The following is a 21,677-nucleotide window of genomic DNA, read 5'->3' as shown; positions in this document are numbered from 1 at the left end:
GGAACATTACCATCTGGTTTGGGAATTGCTCTGCCAAGGACAAGAAGGCTCTGCAGAGAGTAATGCGTTCGGCCGAACGCACAATGGGAACTTCACTTGCCCCCTTGCAGGAACTATACATCAGGAGGTGCAACTCCAGAGCCAACAATATCATGAGAGACCCCTTCCACCCCTGCAACGGACTGTTCCAGTTGCTATGGTCAGGCAAACGCCTCCGTTGCCATGAGGTGAGAACGGAGAGGTTGAGAAGGAGTTTCTTCCCAGAGGCCATTCGGACTGTAAACGCCTATCTCACCAGGGACTAACTCTACTGAACGTTTTTCCTTCCATTATTTATTATGTAAAAGAATATGTGTGTTATGATTGTGTTTATAATTTGTTTGGTTGTTTGTCTTTTGCACAAAAGTCCGCGAGCATCGCCACTTTCATTTCACTGCACATCTCGTATGTGTATGTGACAAATAGACTTGACTTGACCTCGCTCTTAGGTCCAATAAGATTGTGAGCGATCTGATTTTGGCCTCAAAACAATTACTGGCCTATTCTTCATAACTCTTGAGAGGATGAATGAGAAAAGAAAAACCATGTGGCAAAGGAGCAGACCTTATCAAGTGAAATGGCTAGAAATAACATTTTTATTTCGTGTTTTTTTTGTTGTGGAGAGACCTAATAGCCAAATATGGCTATTATATTGTAAAATATGTACTGAAGGGACTGTGAATTAAAGAATGTAAGATAAAGAAAAATATTTTATTTCTGTTTATTTTCTTTGTTTCAATACGCAGGTGAGACACACAGGTTGAAAGATGTGGAGATCACCAAAAAATGCTTCAAACAGTATGGGATAGGATACAGAGGGAGAGTGAGCCAAACCACATCTGGAACCCCTTGCCAGCGATGGGACGCACAATCTCCACACGAACATGAGTTCACACCAGAAAATTATCAATGCAAGTATGGAACAATATAACCTTCAAATATTCAAAATCTGTTAGAGTAAATAGCAGCAAATGATTTAAATCATGTATCTTTAATTACAAAAACAATATAATGTAGGTAATGGACATGTACAATCTGAGCAGGCTGTGCTCATTTAGATAGAATTTGTGGATTAAGTTAACAGAATCGAAACCCATTTGGTTATGTCGGTTTGGATACAGTTTGACTGGGTTTGAGAAGAACGGGGGACAATTCTGCATTTAGGAAATTAATCTGAGCAAGTGGAAGTATTAGTGCTGAAGTCTTATATTGCAGTGATTATAAATCTGTTGGATTTAACATAGTTATGGAAAAGGACTAGGTTAAGATTGGAATATAAGGGCTAAATTGGAGCACGGATTTTTTTTGTTAAATTGGGTTCAATATGGCAAGAGTTGACTGGAAAAAGTTATGCGAAGGTAAAATAGTGTTTGAACAATGGAAGACATTTAAGCGAGTGTGGGCGGCGCGACCGGTGTCGCAGCGGCCTCTGCAGTCTGTCTGTGTTTTTTTGTTTTTTTGTCCTGTTGAGGGTTTAGTTTGTAGCTGTTTATCGGGTTTTTTTTTAAAATGTGTATGTGTGGGGGGTGGGGGGTGGGTGGGGGAAACTTTTAATCTCTTCCCTGCATGGAGACCCGACCTTTTCCCTGTCGGAGCTCCGTTGCCGTTGAGGCCTAGCGCCGTGGAGCGGCCTCCACCGGAACGACCTGGAGGCTCAAGTCACGGAGCCTGTGGAGCTGCTGTGGAGCCTGCTGTGGAGCCTGCTGTGGAGCCATGGAGCCTGCTGTGGAGCTGCTGCAGACTTACCTACGTGGAGCTGGCCGGCTTCGGGGCGTGGAGAGCGGCGGTGGCGCGTTGCTGCGGCCCGGCTCCGGTGGATGGTGACACCGGGAGCTCGCGGATCCCCGGTGGGAGGCTGCTTTGCGGGGCACCGGCAGCGGCGACTTCTCCCGCCCGAATTGCGGGGTTGAGAGTGACCTGGAGGGGGGCCCTACAACGCCCGGCGCGGCCTTAATTTGCCGCGGACTAGCGCCCGCCGGGGGCTTTAACCTCGACTTCGGGAGGGAAATGGAGGGCAGGGGAGAGACAAGAACTTTGCCTTCCATCACAGTGAGGAGGAGAGCCACTGTGATGGATGTTTATGTGAATAGTGTTGGTGTGTGTTTTGGTTCTTTTATTGTATGGCTGCAGAAACTACATTTCGTTTGAACCTCATGTGAGGTTCAAATGACAAATAAAGGTATTGTATTGTATTAAGAAGTAAATTCAAGGTCATGGTAAACTTGCTTCCCCACAAAGAAAAAGGATAGTACTGCCAAATCTAGGACCCATTGCATAGTAATGTGCATAATGGGTGGAATAAGGAAACATAATCTCCATCAATGATGTGGATGTGCAGTTTACCAAGAAGTAGAAATACCTTGGAGTGTACCTGGACAGTAAACTGGACTGGTCCAGGAATGCTCAGGCCTTGTACACGAACTGACGGAGCCAGCTGTATTTTTTGTGAAGGCTCCGCTCCTTCAAGGTCTGCAGTAAGATGCTGCAGATGTTCTACCAATCGGTGGTAGCCTGTGCCAACCTCTTCGCTGTCATGTTCTGGGACAGCAGGCCTTGGACGCCAACAGGATTAATAAACTCGTCAGGAATGCTGGCTCTTTCCTGAGGGTGGAGGTGTTCTTGGAGGAGAGGATGCTCCTCAGATGGCAGAGCATCTTGGACAATACAGCTCACCCGCTCCATGGCACACTAGTCAACCTGAGAAGTGCAGTCAGCAACAGACTGGTTCCACCAAGATGCAGTACAGAATGCCACAGGATATCCTTCTTCCCTGTGGCTATCAAACTGTACAACTCTTTCCCCTTCTGACATGGGGTAGACTGATTCCCCTTCTCCGCCCCCACCTCCCTAAATCTTTGCACACATCCATAATCCTTTCCATTAGTCACTTTCATTTCATGTTTCTTGTATCTTCTGTTTTATGACTGTTGGCAGATCAGTTTCCCTCCTGGGATGAATAGTTCTTGGAGAGCATGGGAGGGTATGGAAAAATACTGGCAAGTAAAATCAAAGAACTTTTTAAAATCTCTTTCCTCGATGGAGATGAGACTTTTTCCATATCGTATCTCCTAACATGCAGCCGAACATCGTGGAGCTGCCGGCCCCTTTGCTGGGAATCGACTTTGGGAGCTCCAACGGGAGCCTGCAGACTTAACATCGTGGAGCTTACGGTCCCTTTGTCAGGGATCAATTTTGGGAACTCCAGCCGCAGGAGCCTGCGGACCTAACATCGTTGAGCTCGCGGTCACTTGGTTAGGGATCGACTTTGGGAGCTCCAACCGCAGGCGGACCTTCGATCGCCCCGAAGCAGGAGCTTCGATCGCCCTGACAGCGGATGGTACGACTGCCCCGATCGCGGGAGAAAAGGAGGGAAGATAGTACGTTATTGCCTTCCATCATAGTGCGCTGTGGCAGATGTTTATGTTAACTTTTATTTAGTTGTGTATCTCGTTGCTTTTTTGGTATGACTGTATGGCAAATCAAATTTTTTGTATGTACATACTTGGCTAATAAATGAATTACAATTACAATTACAATTACAATTACAGATATATCCCAGGTTGTTAAAAAAAAGCAAGGGAGGATATTGCGCAGGCTCTGGCTAGAAACGTTCAATCCTCCTTGGCTATGGAAATGATGCCTGAGGATTGGAGGACTTTTATTGTGCTGCGAGTTAGTTTAGTGTGTTGTCCAGTTAGTTTAACCCCAGTTGCAGGCAAAGTATTGAATCAATTCTGAGGCAATATAAACCAACTTACAAAGTTACAGAGTGACAGTCAACATGGATTGGTTAATGGAAGGCTCTTATTAAGTCGATTGACAAGGAGGGTCAGTGAGACCAGTGCATTTATTTAGTCTATATGGATTTGAGGCAGGCCTTTAACAGGTTCCATATGACAGGATCACTAAAAAAGGGAAAGTTTCAAAATGGATCTGAACTTGGCCTCGTGTTTGGGAGCCTAGTGTATGGTTGCTAAATGTTTTCATAAACACAGGGTATAGTATTTCTCCCTTGTTATTAATTTTATTTAAAATGTATGGGGCATGATAAAAATATTTGCAAATTGGCATATGGAATTGCATCCAGTGAAGGGCGAGGTAATGCATTTGGGGAGTTGACATGGGGCAATGGAATATGCAATCAATTGGAGGATATTGAATTGTGTGGAGTAGGAAAGGGACCGTGCAGTGCGTGTACACAGATCCTTAAAGGTAGCACAATAATCAATATTGTGGTTGAAAAGACACACAGGATGCTTTCCTTAAGTGGTCAAAGTATAGAATATAAGAGCAGGGACATTATGCTAAAACTATGGACAAAATTAATTAAGCCACAGCTTGAGAACCATATACAGTTATGTTTACTACATTGCAGTAAAATGTGAATGGACTGGAGATGGTGCAGAGGAGATTTATAAAGGTGTAGCCAATATTGGAAAATTATAAAGACATTAGATAAAGGGTTGATTTATTTGTAAATGAGGAAAATATATTTAACCAAGGTGTATAAAGTACTGAGGAACCTAGATATATTAAATAGAAAGGACTATTAATATAGAGGTCAAGAATCATTAAAGCCAAAATAAATGCTGGAAAATATGGGCAGTCACAATTTTTGTTTTGAACTTTATGATTGATAGATTAAAGGATAGGAGAGGAAAACATTTCACCCAGAGGAGGAGGGGATGAGGTTAGAATTGTGGAATTTGTTGCAGGGAAGGATGTTGGAAGATACCCTTAACCCAATTAAGCTTGGATGTGTACTTGAAGAGTTATGATCTGCAGAGTAACAGGCAAAGTACTGGAGGTGGGATTGGGTCAGTTTGCTAATTTTCAAACAGCACAGATACACTGGATTGAATTACCTCTTTCTGCATTGTTAATCTCCTCCGATTCTGTTGTTTGAAAGTTCTGGCCCAGTATATCCCATCTATTGTTACAGAGGGTTGCAAGAGAACTACTGCCGGAATCCTGACGGTGCAGATGCCCCTTGGTGTTTCACAATGGATCCCAGAGACCGGACAGCATTTTGTCTGCAGATCAAACGCTGTGAAGATGATGTTGAACCTGAAGGTAAGAAGAACAATCTGCTGATGGCATGGAAAAACTTGTGGTCATTTTGTGTGAGTGTGAGGGAAACCCTGCATAAGAGTGGGCCATTTGTAGGCAGTTCACCCTTCATGATACCCACACTTCCTTTTTTATCAGCGACCGTGAGCAAATAATCTTGTGTCGAGTTCCTGATTCTCCCGGTATCTTCCTGCAGGGGCAAGTGTCTCTCTGCTGCTACATTCGCAGAGGCATCCGACTGAGATGAGGATGTTGCAAAGTTTGCTTCGTTTGTTGCAAAGTTAAAGCATTGATGATGTATTGTCAAAAAGTAGAGAATCAAAGTTCAAAGTAAACTTTATTGTCAATTTAATTATGCAACAGAGGATTGAAATTACGTTTCCCCATACTCCAAATGTGCAAGTAATATTAAAAACACAGACAGACAACATACCAATAAAAATAGACAATAGACATTACATTATTTAAAATATTAAAATATTCACAGTGTGCCAAAATGTAGCAAAAACTTTGAGGTATTTTAAAAAGGATGCAACAATGAAAGGTGCAATATAGAAAAAGTGCAAATTTCGTACTGGAGACATTGAGGCAAAGTTATTTTCACAGTTTGTTTGTCTTTGTTTGGGTACTGTTCATGGAATTTTCTTAAGTGTGTTGAGTAGTCTGATGGCCTGAGGTAGCGCTTACCGGAAGGTAGGAGGGTGAACAGTTTGTGTGCTGGGTGGGTGGTGTCTTTGATGATATTGCTTGCTCTCTTGTGACAGCGAGATGGGTATAGGTCCTGGATTGCTGGTTGGGGTGATCTGGTGATCTTCTCCGCTGTCCTCACCACTCTCTGTAGGGCCTTCTGGTCAGCAGCAGAGCAACTGCCATACCAGACTGAGAGACTGCTGGTAAGAATGCTCTCAATGGCACCCCTGTAAAAAGTCGTGAGGGCAGAAGGGGGGAGGTCAGCTCTCCTCATCCGTCGAAGGAAGTGGAGGCGTTGCTGTGCCTTCTTGACTAGGGAGATGGTGTTGGTGGACCATGTCTGATCATCTGTGATGTGCACTCCCAGGAACTTGGTGCTTTTCACAGACTCCACTGCACTGCCATCGATGGTAAGTGGGGTGTGTGTTGTCTGTTTCTTCCGAAGATCTAATATTGGAAAATGAGCCTTCAAGGGGGAAATCGTGCACGCTTACTGAGAACATGCTTACTCTGCATGTGTTGATGAATCTGTCTTTAAAATTGGTGCAAGTTCTTCATCAGAGCAGCACTCATAACATAAGCCTGTATTTGTTCCTATGTATGAGCAAGACAAATTGTTTAACACAGAGCCTTGCCACTTTACAGACTGCTATGAAGGAAATGGGAAAAACTACCGAGGAGCTGTCAATAGAACTAGGAAGGGAATCCCATGCCAAATGTGGACCTCAAATAGTTCCCATAGCCCACGGTAGGTCATCTTCATTTCGTTAAGTGATTCTGAGAGCCAATAACTAGAAATAGAGAATGGTTTAGGAGGTGTCTTTGTCCCAAACATTATGGTGGGCACTATATATGTACAGTATCATGAGATGAATACTGATTGTAGGTTATCTGCATTATTGGTGGTATTTTTCAAGATTTCTGTAAATTGCTGTGGTAGGTGGTAATTTTGGAACATCAAATACCTACAAATTGATATTAAAATATGAAAAAATGTACATTAACGGGGTCATTGTTATTCTTAGGGTAGCTAGATCTGGTACATCAGTCTCTATATATATTGATGGGGAAGTAATATCAGTATTATTACACATTCTTGTGATTATTCTTAATCTCAGGTTATCAGAGTTACTAGAATGATTCGGATTGTCTGTCATATCGTCCGAAAGCCTCTTGCAGCATTCCTATTAACATGCTTATCTTTTTGCTGTTGTGATCCTCCCTACAAAGGGGTTTTAATGCTGGAGCCATTCAGTGAGGCAGAGTGGGCAATGGGTGGTCCTCAGCCAAGACAAACTAAGCCCACAACTACAGAGTGCCTCTTTACAGCACGTGCAGTCAAAATACTTTTGCTGCCATTTAGAAATAGGAAATAATATAAACATCATTGAAGAAAATCTTCGTTTATTAAAAGTATTAGTTTATTTAGAAATGCATTCCCATTTATGTTAATTAATTGTAATCATTAATGCTAGTTAAAGTTTAAAAAATATACAGGACCTTAACTTACTTTAACAGGTTGCTGGTGTAAAGTTGTGGGACCAAATACAATTGTATCTATTTTGTTCATCTCAGCGTATATCTCAGTCATGTCATGTCAAGTCAGGTTTATTGTCATAATGTCATATTCACCACCATAGTGAGGTACAGGTGCAATGAAAAATTTGCATCGTGCAGCATCACATGCGCACAGATTTTCATTGTGCTATATTGTGACAAATTACTACATGTATAAATGTCTGAAACGTGTATGTGATTGATTTAATGTATGTTCACATTTCTGGGTTTCACACTAATCCAGTCGTGATATGTTGCTCAAATGAGAATAATCATCATCAGGGAAGCTGCATTTCACTCGTTTAATATACTTACCTGTCTCAAGTAATGAACTTAATGTTTCTGTTAACAACACAGCGGTTGTGTCATGGAGAATAGCCTTAATCTTGGCATTTTATATCAGCTAGGCAGATTGGTATGTTATTGGGAAGTTATTGTCCGTGATGCATGGTGCAGGAGATACTGTGGGTTACTGAAGAGTAATAGTGTTAGTGAAGTAAGGGGCATATAAATGTTTACTGTATATTACTGGGATTTTAATCTTTGGATGGTTGGAATTCGCATTCATGTCGGGGTTTGTGTAAATTACTGAAAATCTAATTTACGGGGTAGGATGATATTCTAGTGATTTATTGGAGTATGAGTATATGTCTAGAATTAACAATGATCTTAGTACATATTTATTGCTCCAATTATTATTCTTTTACATTGCTATATATCGTTGGGGAATTAGTGTTGATTTCTGGTCTGTGCATTGTTTTTAATGTAAAGGGAGCTGTGTCTGCTGTGTATGACTGGGATTGATGTTTGTGTCTCAAACTAAAGTAATGACAGTGTCTGTCCTTCAATCCTTTCCCCCCCCACAGAGTCACTCCTCAAATGTATCCAGATGCTGATCTTCAGAGAAACTATTGTCGAAACCCTGATGATGACAATCACGGACCTTGGTGTTACACTTTGGACCCCAAAGTGCAGTGGGATTATTGCGCCATCAGCACGTGCAGTATGGGACTCTTGTTACTCAGAAGCTGAGTGTGAATCAGTGATTTACACATGTTCATTACATAAGTGTGACAACTGTAACCACATTTTGAACACAATTATACATTGATATTTTAGAAAATAATGGCATTCATAATAATTTATATATCATCTTCCAAACAGCATTTCTTTCGGTGAACTACAAACATAGAGAAAATAAATTTGAACACTGACCTGATGAGCACATTTTTCATTGTAGAGAGAACTAGGAGGAGAGGCAGATAAATAGAATGAAAGGGGGACGGGGTGGGAGGAAGGGTTTGGTTGGTGGTTCCAGAGAGACAATGAAATATAGGTGGTTCAGTGTGACATTCAGAGAAAGAAGGATTCCAAACATGCACACATGTACACACACATAACAAAGAAAAAAACGTAGGCAGAGAAATTGACAGTAAAAGAAAGACCGAGACAGGAACAAGGGTAGGTCATTCAATTCCTTGAACAGGTTCCATTAGATCATGGTTGATCCATATATCAATTCATTTTACCTAACTTGGTTTTGTAACCAGTATAACCATTGCCCAATAATAATCTGAGCTTCTAAATTTTCTGTTGCCCAGTTACGCAAACGTTTTTTTTATTGGGGAGAGTTCCAGAATTCCATAACTCCCTGTGTGTTTGATATTACCTCTGAACAGCCTAATTCCAAATGCTAATGTCTTCTTTTTCTGGAATCTCTCATCAAACAAAAATAGTTTGTTTCAATCTATTCTATTAGTTCATTCAGTCATCTTAAGGAAATCACTTTGAGACAATTAATTCCCTCTATTCACACCAACACAAACCCAATCTTTGGCAGATATGCTCATAACCTTTAACCTTTAACAGAATTATAATTCTGATGAATCTACCTTGTGACTACTCCAAGGCCACTATTAAAGGTGTTTCCAATGCTGATTGCAGTACTCCAGCTGCAGCAGAACACATTCTATACCCGTACTTTGAGACATTGGTAGAAGTTCTTTTTACTGTGCAGTTCAAGAATCAACATGCTTTTTGCCTGAGGACGTTCAAATGCATAAATTGTTTAAAGTCTAAATGATGAGTGTGCATTTTAAAGGTGAACTCAATATTCCATGGGCTTCAGAGCTTTGCATGGAACAATGACCACATAAGACTTCAGAGCTGGCATCCCACAAAACATGGGGAGAAATATGTCTTTGGGTGCTATAAATAGAATGGCACAACACACCGCAAATTAACACATTACAAAACACAGCCCTTTTTCAGCCACACTCACATCCGTGTCACGCATTGATAGCAACTGTTTATAGATGCAAATCCCATTTCATTTTATGGCCATAGCATTAAAAGCACTCGCTTTATTACAAACACAGACAGAGATTTTATAATGCCATTTTTTACAGCAAATCCCCCACGTGTACTTCTTTATTGTTCGAGATAAACTGGTGGAGACAGAAACACATCTTAGGTGCAGGAGTAGTTCGGCCCTTCGATAGCCAAATATGATCATGGCTGATCATCCAACTCAGTATCCCGTACCTGCCTTCTCTCCATACCCTCTGATCCCTTGGCCACAAGGGCCAACATCTAACTTAAAATCAGATGGCATCATACTGCACAGACACAATGTTCAATTTTATGGCCATAGTTTTCTCCTCACTCGTTTTTATAGGATATTATCCTGAATCTGAATCTGAATCTGAATCCATATTTTGTACATGCAAAGCTGGAATCTATCCAGCTTAAAGACAGTCCTGATTCTGGTGAACCTTCCTGCACAAGGATGGTGCCAAAACTATACTCCAGGTGTGGTATGTACAACTGCAGAGATTTTATCTCAAATTTACCATTCGCTTTCTTTACTGCCTGCTGCAGAGACACCCAGGTCTCGCTGCATTTTTTATGGTACCGTTTAGATGTAATCTGTTTCCCGTTTTTTGCAAATCTACCACTGTGTAGCATTCTTTATGTGCCCACTCACCTAGCCTTCCCACCTTGAGATCCTCCTCAAAACACTGCCCCCCAGCTCATCCGAAACTTGGGAGATTCCTCATCCAGATCATTATATATATTGTAAATAGCTGGGGTCCCAACTGAGCCTACCAAAGCTTTTGCTTTCTGAATCCCAGTAGCTGGGTACCAATGAATTGGCCGGTCATGGGCAGAGGAGAATTAAGTCACCCAATCATCTCCCAATATAGACATAAGCATTGTTGAATCTCCAGTATGTATTTGCAAATGTTGTGACTGCTGATTTCCAGTTACTCTTTAATTTCACTCTTTTCATCTGTTTCAATTGCAGAAGGGCAGAATATCCCGACAATGGAGGAAGATCCAGGTATATATTTGGAACACCATTTCTGTACTTCAAACGCAGATGTTTGAAGTAGCTCTTCAGCTAGAGCTGAAGAGCTTTTTGTTGTGTGCTATCCAGTCAGCAAAAAGACCGTACATGCTTACAATCAAGCCATCCACAGTGTACAGATACAGGATAAAGGGTATAACATTTGGTGCAAGATAAAATCCAATAAAGTTTGATTAAAGATCATTTGAATGTCTCCAATGAGGTAGATGGAAGGTTAGGACCACTCTAGGTAAGAGGACAGTTCAGTTGCCTGATAACAGCTGGAAAGAAACTGTCCCTGAATCTGGAAATATGTGTTTTCAAACATATGTACCTCTTGCCTAATGGGAGAGGGGAGAAGAGGGAGTGAGTGAGAGACCTATCCTTGATTATACTGGTGTCCTTGCCAAGGCAGCGTAAAGTATAGATGGAGTCAATGGAAGGGAGATGATTTGCGTGATATTCTGGGCTACAATCACAACTCTTTGCAATTTCTTGTGGTCTTGGATGGAGCTGTGATGCATTCTGATAATATGTTTTCTACGGCACATGTGTAGAGAAGTTGGTGAGGGTTTTTGGGAACATGCCGAACTTACTCAGCCTTCGACGGAAGTAGAGGCATTGGTGGACTTTCTTGGACATTGCTTTCATGTGGCTGGCCAGGACAAATTGCGTGTGATAGTTACTCTTAAAAATTTGAAGCTTTCAACCATCTCTGCTTTGGCACTCAATGTTTACCCAAGTGTGTGTACTGCTTCGCCTCTTGAAGTCGATTACAATTTCCTTTCTTTTGCTGACATTGAGGATGAGGTTGTTGTCTTGGCATCAGGTTATGTTCTCAATATCCTTCCTGTACTCCATCTCGTCATGATTTGATATCCATCCCACCATGGTGGTGTTGTCTACAAATTTGTAAATTGAGTTTGATTGGTATTTGGTTGCACAGGCATGAGTGTATAAAGTGTATGGTATGGGGCTGAGAATGCATCCTTATGGGACACCAATGTTGTGGATTATCATAGCGGATGATTTGTCACATTCTTTATTATCAATAGCAACACCATTTTTTTGTACACTCTGTGAACTTACTATTCCTATCACCACCTCCCTTTGCCTCCTCTTATCAAGCCAATTTTGGTTCCTTTTTCAACTTGCTTTCGATCCCTGTGGCTCTAATAGACAATAGACAAGAGGTGCAGGAGTAGGCCATTCGGCACATCGAGCCAGCACCGCCATCCACTGTGGTCTTGGCTGATCATCCACAATCATTACCTCATTCCTGCCTTCTCACCATATCCCTTGACTCTGCTATCTTTGAGCTCTATCTAACTTTCTCTTGAAAGCATCCAGAGAATTGGCCTCCACTGCATTCTGAGGCAGAGAATTCCACAGATTCACAACTCTCTGGGAGAAAAAGTTTTTCTTCATCTCCATTCAAAATGGCCTACCCCTTATTCTTAAACTGTGGCCCCTGGTTCTGGCCTTTCCCAACATCGGGAACATGTTTCCTGCCTCTAGCGTGTCCAAAACCCTTAATAAACTTATATGTTTCAATAAGATCTCCTCTCATCCTTCTAAATTCCGGAGTATACAAGCCCAGCCGCTCCATTCTCTCAGCATATGACATTTCCGCCATCCCGGGAATTAACCTTGTAAACCTACGCTGCACTACCTCAATAGCAAGAATGTCCTTCCTCAAATTTGGAGACCAAAACTGCACACAATACTCCAGGTGTGGTCTCACTAGGGCCATGTACAACTGCAGGAGGACCTTGTGGCTAAAGGGACCAGGGGGTATGGAGAGAAGGCAGGAACAGGATACTGAGTTGGATGATCAGCCAAGATCACATTGAATGGCGTTGCAGGCTCGAAGGGCCGAATACTCTTGCACCTATTTTCTATGTTTCTATGACCTCTTTGCTCCTATACTCAACTCCACTTGCTACGAAGGCCAACATGCCATTCCCTTTCTTCACTGCCTGCTGTACCTACATGCTTACTTTCAGTGACTGATGAACAAGGGCACCCAGATCTCGTTGTACTTCCCCTTTCCCTAACTTGACACCATTCAGATAATAATCTGCCTTCATGTTCTTGCCATCAAAGTGGATAGCCTCACATTTATCCACAGCATTATCCACTGCATCTGCCATGCATCTGCCCACTCATCCAACCTGTCCAAGTCACCCTGCATCCTCATAGCATCCTCCGCACAGTTCACACTGCCACACAGCTTTGTGTCATCTGTAAATTTGCTAATGTTACTTTTAATCACTTCATCTAAATCATTAATGTATATTGTAAATAGCTGTGGCCCCAGCACCGAGCCTTGCGGTACCCCACTGGTCACTGCCTGCCATTCTGAAAGGGACCCGTTAATCCCTACTTTTTGTTTCCTGTCTGCCAACCAATTTTCTATCCATGTCAGTACCCTACCCCCAGTACCCTACCTACCATCTGCTCTTATTTTATCCACTAATCTCCTATGTGGGACCTTATCAAATGCTTTCTGAAAGTCCAGGTACACTACATCCACTGGCTCTCCCTTATCCATTTTGCTAGTTACATCCTCAAAGAATTCCAGAAGATTAGTCAAGCATGATTTCCCCTTCGTAAATCCATGCTGGCTCGGACCGATCCTGCTACTGCTATCCAAATGTGCCGCTATTTCATCTTTTATAATTGACACCATCATCTTCCGCACCATCTATGTCAGGCTAACTGGGACGCAGACCATCAGGCCGTGTGGATTTATCAGCCTTCAATCCCATCAGTCTACCCAACACCATTTCCTGCCTAATGTGAATTTCCTTCAGTTCCTCCATCACCCTAGATCAGGGTTCAGCAACTTACGTCCCAGGGCCCAATGCAGTCCGTAACCCGAAATCATCCAGCCCACATGCGGATTTTTTCCCCCGTAATCATCCAGCCCGCCGAGCGCCCTGAGCGCTTCTCAGAGCACGGCCGAGCGCTTACACGAGCTCTGGCTGTACCTTATCCTGCGCAAAGCCGCCAGCATGTCTGCGCACCTTCTGTGAACACGTTTAAGAAAGAACTGCAGATGCTGGAAAAATCGATGATAGACAAAAATGCTGGAGAAACTCAGCTGGTGAGACATGCAAGGATTACATGAGGCTGCCTCATCCGCTGCGTTTCTCCAGAATTTTCGTCTACCTTCTGTGAACACGTGATTTGATGCCTGCCATCCGGGGCGGGATGCATGTGTACACGTGATAGATGTGGCCCACCATCCGCTCGCAGACATGCGTCCCAGTCCCTATGCAGAACAAGGTTGCCGATCCCTGCCCTAATCCTAATGTGGATTTCCTTCAGTTCCTCTGTCATCCCAGATCCTCTGGCCACTAGTAGATCAGGGAGATTGTTTGTGTCTTCCTTAGTGAAGATGGATCCAAAGTACATAGAAACATAGAAACATAGAAATTAGGTGCAGGAGTAGGCCATTCGGCCCTTCGAGCCTGCACCGCCATTCAATATGATCATGGCTGATCATCCAACTCAGTATCCCGTACCTGCCTTCCTCCATACCCCCTGAAATTCACAAGGTTTCAGTCTTAAATAAGGAACTGGCCTCAACTTCTGGTCTTAAGATTCACCATTTTTGTTCAACTCATCTTCCATTTCCTACCCCATAAAGAAGCTTTTCAGTCTTTAAGGGTCCAACTTTGGTCTTAACTATTTTTTTCCTCTTCACATACCTAAAGAAGCTTTTATATTATCCTTTATATTCTTGGCTAGCTTACTTTCCTGCCTCATCTTTCTCCCCGTTTTGCCTTTTTGGTTATCTTCTGTTGCTTTTTAAGTTTCCCAATCCTCTGGCATCCCGCTAATCTTTCTTATGTTATACTTCTTCACTTTTATTTTTATACTGTCCCTGACTTCCCTTGTCAGCCACAGTCGCCCTTACTCCCCTTGGAATCTTTCTTCCTCTTTGGAATGAACTGATCGTGCACCTTCTGTATTATTCCCAGAAATACCTGCCACTGTTGTTCCACTGTCATCCCTGTTAGGGTATCTTTCCCATCAACTTTGGCCAGCTCCTCCCTCATGGCTCCATATCCCCTTTGTTCAACTGAAATACTGACATTTTCGATTTTCCCTTCTCCCTCTCAAATTGTAGATTAAAACATCATATTATGGTCATCAATTTGTTTAAAACATCATATTCTGAAGATCCAAGTTGTGCTTGTTTTATGTTCAGTACCAAAAAGCAAACACTGAGAATGTACATTTAGAATACATGTAGTACAATTATTTGTTTCAATTAGCAGAATCAATTAATTTAACGGGGAGAAAAATATATAATTTGGCCCAATTTGTCTACTTCATTTCTTTTAGCAAACACCACTTGCCTGAATTGACTGCATCTTGACTCGGTCATCGTTTTGTGTTGAATCGTACCTTTTCCTTTGCAGCTTCAGTTGACTTTAACTCATGTGGTAAGCGAGATGACCGAATACCTAAGAAAAGGTCTCGGATTCTGAATGGTATGCCTGGAAACTCCCCTTGGACCGTGAGCCTTCGCAACAGGTAAATCAATCAGCTGCTATCCCGACCAGCACGATCCCTGGAGATTCTGGCCCATAGTTTACACCCAAAAAGTTTTGTACTTTCTCACAAAATTGCACTGCTGTGCCTGAATGGGTGAGTTTCCAATCATTGACTGCCTACCCTATTTGCAATCTGCAATCTATAGATTATGTCAGACAATGCCGCTACTTTTAAAGATGTACCTTTTAACATTTCATTGGAAAGTTGGGAATTAGAGTGAGCTTCGAAGCAAGCTAGGAGGCTATGCCATGGCTGAGGTCAGCGACATCTTTACAGAACCTGTGAGGATTTGCAACAAGTTGAATAGGTTTCACTGCATTTACCCAAGTATCCGCCAAGTAAGATTTTGTAGGAATTTAATATTAATCTCCCAAAGAGTAGTAGGTGGAAAAATCATGAATGCTAATTACAGTCTTTTAAAAAAATGTTTTGCACAAGGTGATGAAAAGCTTGTTTGACTGGTGAAAAACATCTAATCTGCAGGCCAGAGGCAAAATGCCGCATATGCTAGAAGGCTGAAATAAAAATCGAATGCTAGAAATATTCAGCCGTTCAAGAAGCATTTATGGAAAGAGAAAAATATTGATCTTTATGAAAGGCCAGTGTCCTCAAAATGTTTCTCTCTCCAGAGTTGTTGGACCTGCTAAGAATTTCCAGCATTTTCTGCTGTTATCTCAGATAATAGTAGGAAAATTCCATTAAGAGTGGGAAGGAAGAACTGCATGAGAACAGGCGAGTCAGAGCCAATGGCGGGGTGAAGGAGTGGGTCTTGCCATCGCTGGACCTGTTAGGAAGAATTGTGGGAGTGGATAGCTAGAAGCTGGTTATTGTGTGGCATCCCCAGGAACCCCTTGGGCTATCTCTAGAGCACCAACCTTGGAATATTTTCAGTATATACATTCCCAGTGCCCTCAACTGCTTCTCTCTCATGGACTTCATCCTATTCATTACCAACCCAAACCTCCCTCACTCTAGAGAGCTCTGTGGATTTTCCTGAATGTGTAATTTTTATTTGTTAATTTTCTTTTCAGGGAAGGGAGACATTTTTGTGGTGGGACTCTTGTAAGCAGGAATTGGATCATCAGCTCCAAGCAATGTTTTCCCTCCTGGTATGACTTAATTTTTTTTTGCATTGAACTGTCATGGATCTTTGAATGTATTCCTAGAATGTCCCATACATTGAAATAGGAATGTGCAGAGCCAGGTTGTGAAATGAAACTGAAGCATCAATACTTGCCTCAGTTTGTGTGGTATTGTTGACCAAAATGCCAGAGAAGACAAGGAAACTGAGAAATAAGCAGTAGTGAATGGGTTAGTAATGGGTTAGTTTAAGTGGCCTGTTTACAAGCAATATCTTTCAAGCCACCTTACTTCAATGGTGATAATTTCTCCCATCTCTACCTCTACCCCACTGCTGATATTGTTTATTTTGCAATGGGTATATTCCTGTAAAAGGTGAATCATAAATTCCAGAACCCAGGAAAGATCCATCTCTGCCCCTGTCCAAAATGGGAATTGCTGAAGGTAGCCTGCAAAACCATTGAAGGTTTTGACCAGGATTAACAGTAATATTTTGATGGAAAGAGAAAAAGCAAGTAGGAAGTCAGTCTATTTGCTGCATTCCCAAGTGTTTAAGAAGGAACTGCAGATGCTGGAAAATCGAAGGTAGACAAAAATGCTGGAGAAACTCAGCGGGTGCAGCAGCATCTATGGAGCGAAGGAAATGGGCAACGTTTCGGGCCGAAACCCTTCTTCAGACTGATTATCTCCAGCATTTTTGTGTACCTGCTGCATTACCAAGTTTACTTATGTTTTCATCGTAGAATAATATCTGTGGTGCAGGAGGCCATTTAGTCTATTACGCATGTGCTGTTTTTTTAAGAGATCGTGAAATTAACCCCATTCCTTTGCCCTTAGACAGGCCAGAAATTTTCTCCTTTTCAAATGCATGTTAATTCATCTTTGAAAATTATTATTGGGAGCTGCTATACCCACCTATTCAGCATGTGCACAACTCACCTCATGTTCTTTTTGATATTTTTGCAATTACCTTTTAATCTGTGCCTGTCTGTCACTGAGTATATTGCTGGTGGAAATTGATTCTCCTTACTAATTGTTTAAAATCTTTTAATTCTTCATCATACCCAGATACTGAATTATTAGCGATAATATATTTAAAAATCTATGTTTTAATTGCTGCACTGCCTAATATCAATTATTAATCATAACATTTGGTCACATATTTATTGTGTCATTTGCTTATTAACTCTAATATAGAATCTCAAATTTCTGATCACCGACGGGTAAAAAGGTTTTGGGAATTTCAATCCCAGTTTCTTATGTTTAAATGCTCTTTCAAATGAACAGGTGGGAAGGATGAGAACATTGTTGATAAACTTGTCCAAAAGCATTCCATTGACAACATAACCAAGCATCAGTAATAAAATGACAAATCATTGTTGCGCCTGTTTATATCTTTAAACTCTAGTTACACTGAATTCAGGGGCTATGAGGCCTTGATGGGAACCATCCTGAAACATCCCACGTCTGATGATCCTGAAAAACAGACAATTTCCATCCAGAGGGCTGTTTGTGGACCAAAGGGATCCAATTTGATCATGCTGGAGCTGGAAAGGTAATTTGTGTGATAATTTCTCATTGTTTTAATCCGTTTAGTTAATTCAATCTGGATATATTGGCTCCTGAGAATAGGGATAGAGGGGCCTTGTTCTTGGCGTTGGTTTTAGATTATTTTTTATCAATAAACTGAAGTACAGTGGAAAACACCATTTGTGTGCTATCCAGAAATTATATTATATACAATCAAGCCATTTGAACCTCATTTCTATCCACATTCCTCATGGTTTTGTGTCATCATTAGACGGAAACATTATATTTGGTCACCTCGTCCAAATCATTGATATAATTTATGAATAGTTGGGACCCAAGTATCAATCTGTTAGTACCCATTAGTCACATCCTGCCAACCTGACATTCCTACTCTGCTTTCCACCTTAACCAACTCTCAATCCACTCTGCTATATTAACCCCAATTCTACATGTTGTAACATATTCACCAACTGGTGTGGCACTTTTTTCTGAATATCCAATTACTGTACATTGTATCTACTGGTTTCTCATCTACTCTGCCAAATAGGGTTAGGAGGGAGAGATAGATTACCCATGATTGGGTACGTCCGGGGATGGGGATGGTGTCTCCATCTGCAGTGAGCAGGTGGAAGGGGACTCCTCGGACAATGAATCGATAAATGTTCTCGCTCCCCCCGACGCCACTCTACTCATTCCGTGGAGGAAATCCGCAAGTTCATCCAAGACCACCATCCCCAATAGGAATCTCCTCCTGCTCCACATCACCCGAGTGGTCTCCATCGCCACCCTCCCCAGAATCCCCTCCAGAACATGGGACCAGGGCCCGAACCAAAGGGAGGGAGTCTTCCTCCACCACAGTACTCCCCTTCCTCCTGGAGGATTCCCGTTCGTCCCCCTTCCGCTCCTCCCTGGAGAGATTCCTCAATTTTTTTAAAAAGGGGATGAGCTCACAGACTGTGGGGTCACCTGAGCAACCTTCCTCTGTGGCACCACCTCCTCCCGTCCGATCCCCATTGCTCCCAGTTGGATTATGGGGCTTGCAGACTAGGTGACGGGATGGGTGGATCATTCTTGTCCCTGGGGGTTTTGCTTCCCAGGTACTTCACCTTCTTCACCACTTTGCCCCCCTTCTTTTAAACCTCACCACCGGTGCTCTGCGCAACCCCAGGGTTCCCTGACTCAACTACAGGGGGGGTGAGAGTGGGGGAAAGGGGATTCATGGGTTGCTCATAGGTCTGGCCAAGCTGGCTATCGATGAGTCACAGCGCCAGGTGGAAGAGGGCTCTCCCTGAGCCAGATGCTTGCCCCTTCACCGGGGTTGTATAGCAGTTATTAGAATATTTGTAACATACTTGTTTGATGATTTTGTAACATGGTGGTGGGTATGTCACCACGGTTTTGGTTATTGTATCGTGTTGAAATTAAATAATTTTTTAATCAAAAAAAAAGCTGGTTATGAAACTCAAGGAACTGGTTCTCAGCGCATCCCTCTGCAATTTGATCCTCGACTTCCTCATCCACAGACCCCAGTCTGTTCGAATTAGCAGAAACAATTCATCCTCAGTGATAATCAGTACGGGAGTACCTCAAGGTTGGGTGCTCAGCCCCCCGCTCTACTTCACTCTATACTCATGACTGTGTAGCCGGACATAGTGTGAACTCCATTTTCAAGTTTGCTGACGACACCACCGTTGTGGGACGAATTGCAGATGATGATGAGTCAGAGTATAGAAGTGAGATCAACCAACTGGCCATATGGTTCCAACACAACAACCTGGCTCTCAACAAAACCAAAGAACTGATTGCGCACTTTGGAAGAGGAAGGTTGAGGACCCACCCTGGGCGTGCATATTTCCGACGATCTTTCCTGGACCCAGCACACTGATGCAATCAAAGAAAGCCCATCAGCACCTCTACTTCCTGAGAAGATTACGGAGATTCAGTATGTCAAAGAGGATTTTCTTGAACTTCTACAGGTGCAAAGTAGAGAGCATACTGACTGGCTGCATCGTGGCCTGGTTCGGCAACTTGAACGTCCTGGAGCGGAAAAGATCGCAAAAAGTTGTAAACACTGCCCAGGCCATCACCGGCTCTGACCTCCCCACCAAGGATTTATCGGAGGTGCTGCCTCAAAAAGGCAGCCAGTATCATCAGAGACCCACACTATCCTGGCCGCACACTTTCACCCCTGCCATCGGGAAAAAGGTACAGGAGCCTGAAAACTGTAACGTCCAGGTTAAGGAAAAGCTTCTTCCCTACAGCCTTCGGGCTATTAAACACTACAACCTCATAAGCTCTGAACTACAATAGACTCATTATTATTATTGCACTGTTATTGTTTGTTCTTTTTTTTATTATTCCATATTCTGTTGTGCTACAGCAAGTAGAAATTTCATTGAACTATCTGGGACATATGACAATAAAACACTGTTGACGACTCTTGACGTACAGTGCTATGCAAGGCAGCTTTCGTTGCCTCCAACAGCTTTCGTTGTCTTCGTTTTTTCAAACTGCTTTCATGTGTCTCAGTCTCTGCTCTCTCCGTCTCTCGCCCTTTCCCTCCATCCCTTTCTTTGTCCCTCCCTCGCCCTCTCTCTCTCCCTCCTTCCCTCTTTCTCCCTCTCTCTCTCCTTCACCCTCCCTCCCCCTCTCCCCTCCCTCTCACCCTTCCTCTTTTCTCTCCCTCCCACCTTCCCTCCCTCTCTCTCCCTCCCTCTCTCTCGGCCTCTTGAGCCCACCCACCGTTCTGTAAAATCAAGGCCAATCCCAATGTAACTCAATCCCACCGCCCACTGGTAACTTATCACACTGTCTGAAAAATAATCAAAGGCTTAACTTCCACTGAGAAAGAGAATACCAAAGACTCATTGTTACACGAGAATTTACCGAAAAGTCTATGACCCATAGCGCTGTGACCATAGCACTATGTTTAAAGCCCTTAGTGCCGCAGCCGGTAGCGCTATATTTAGAACCCATAGCGCTGAGGCCGACAGTTCTTTGTTTAAATTCCCACGCATTAAACTGACAGCGTTCTGTTTAAACCTTTGATCATCAAACTGGCAGTGCTGTGTGTACTACCTTTACACCCCTTCACGGGCCGGATGCGGAAATTTCCCGAAATTATTCCATTTCCCTAAAATGACCGAAGACAACCAGAATTTCCCGAATTTCGGGTAATTTTCTTCAAAGTGGAAACATTGGTATAGTGTAAGATCAGTGTAAATGACCGATTGTTTGTAGGTGTGGACATGCTGGGCTGAATGGCCCGTTTTCATGCTGTATGACAATGATTCCACAAATGCTGCCTGACCTGCTGAGTTCTTAAAGCATTTTGTTTATATTTTATTGTCTTTGTTGTTTTTGAACTACTTCTTAGAATATTTAAAGTTTTTGTAACCTGACTTGCTAATTACTGAAGTACTGATTATTATTTGAATTCATGCTTCAAGCTTACATGAACCACCAACACTGGATGGAAAAAACAACACAACTTTCTCTGCATTAAATCCCGCTTTCCCCAAATTTTCAATTTCACTGTTTAATGTCCACTCTGCTTTTAATAACGGAGTTGCCAATCTCTCCTTGGTAACCTAGACTGATTTCTGCCCACTCAGGCCTGCAACCTTAAATAGCCGAGTTGCTGTGATCTGTCTGCCACCTCAACGGTACATTGTTCCTGAAATGACGAAATGTGAGATTGCAGGATGGGGTGAGACCCAAGGTAAGAGCATCTTACATATTTTAAGTGTTCAAACTTCATTCTTATTTATTCTGTTTCAGATAAATTCTTACT

The 21,677-nt window shown here is 42.5% G+C and overlaps 1 protein-coding gene across 1 annotated transcript in view; it reads left to right on the top strand.

The window, feature by feature from the left end:
* The window catches only part of mst1 (macrophage stimulating 1), a 53,167-nt gene that overhangs the window by 28,251 nt on the left and 3,239 nt on the right, over window positions 1-21,677 (top strand). The window contains exons 8-16 of the mRNA XM_055647831.1: window positions 786-954; window positions 4,982-5,112; window positions 6,445-6,547; window positions 8,223-8,359; window positions 10,664-10,699; window positions 15,139-15,253; window positions 16,306-16,383; window positions 17,763-17,909; window positions 21,499-21,605. Coding sequence (XP_055503806.1) covers window positions 786-954; window positions 4,982-5,112; window positions 6,445-6,547; window positions 8,223-8,359; window positions 10,664-10,699; window positions 15,139-15,253; window positions 16,306-16,383; window positions 17,763-17,909; window positions 21,499-21,605 — 1,023 coding nt within the window. The remainder of the gene's footprint in view (window positions 1-785; window positions 955-4,981; window positions 5,113-6,444; window positions 6,548-8,222; window positions 8,360-10,663; window positions 10,700-15,138; window positions 15,254-16,305; window positions 16,384-17,762; window positions 17,910-21,498; window positions 21,606-21,677) is intronic.

The sequence above is a fragment of the Leucoraja erinacea genome, chromosome 16, assembly GCF_028641065.1.
Source record: "Leucoraja erinacea ecotype New England chromosome 16, Leri_hhj_1, whole genome shotgun sequence".
Lineage (NCBI taxonomy): Eukaryota > Metazoa > Chordata > Chondrichthyes > Rajiformes > Rajidae > Leucoraja > Leucoraja erinaceus.
Note: the sequence above shows the minus strand (reverse complement) of the source record. Positions and strands in the feature narration are given on the sequence as shown.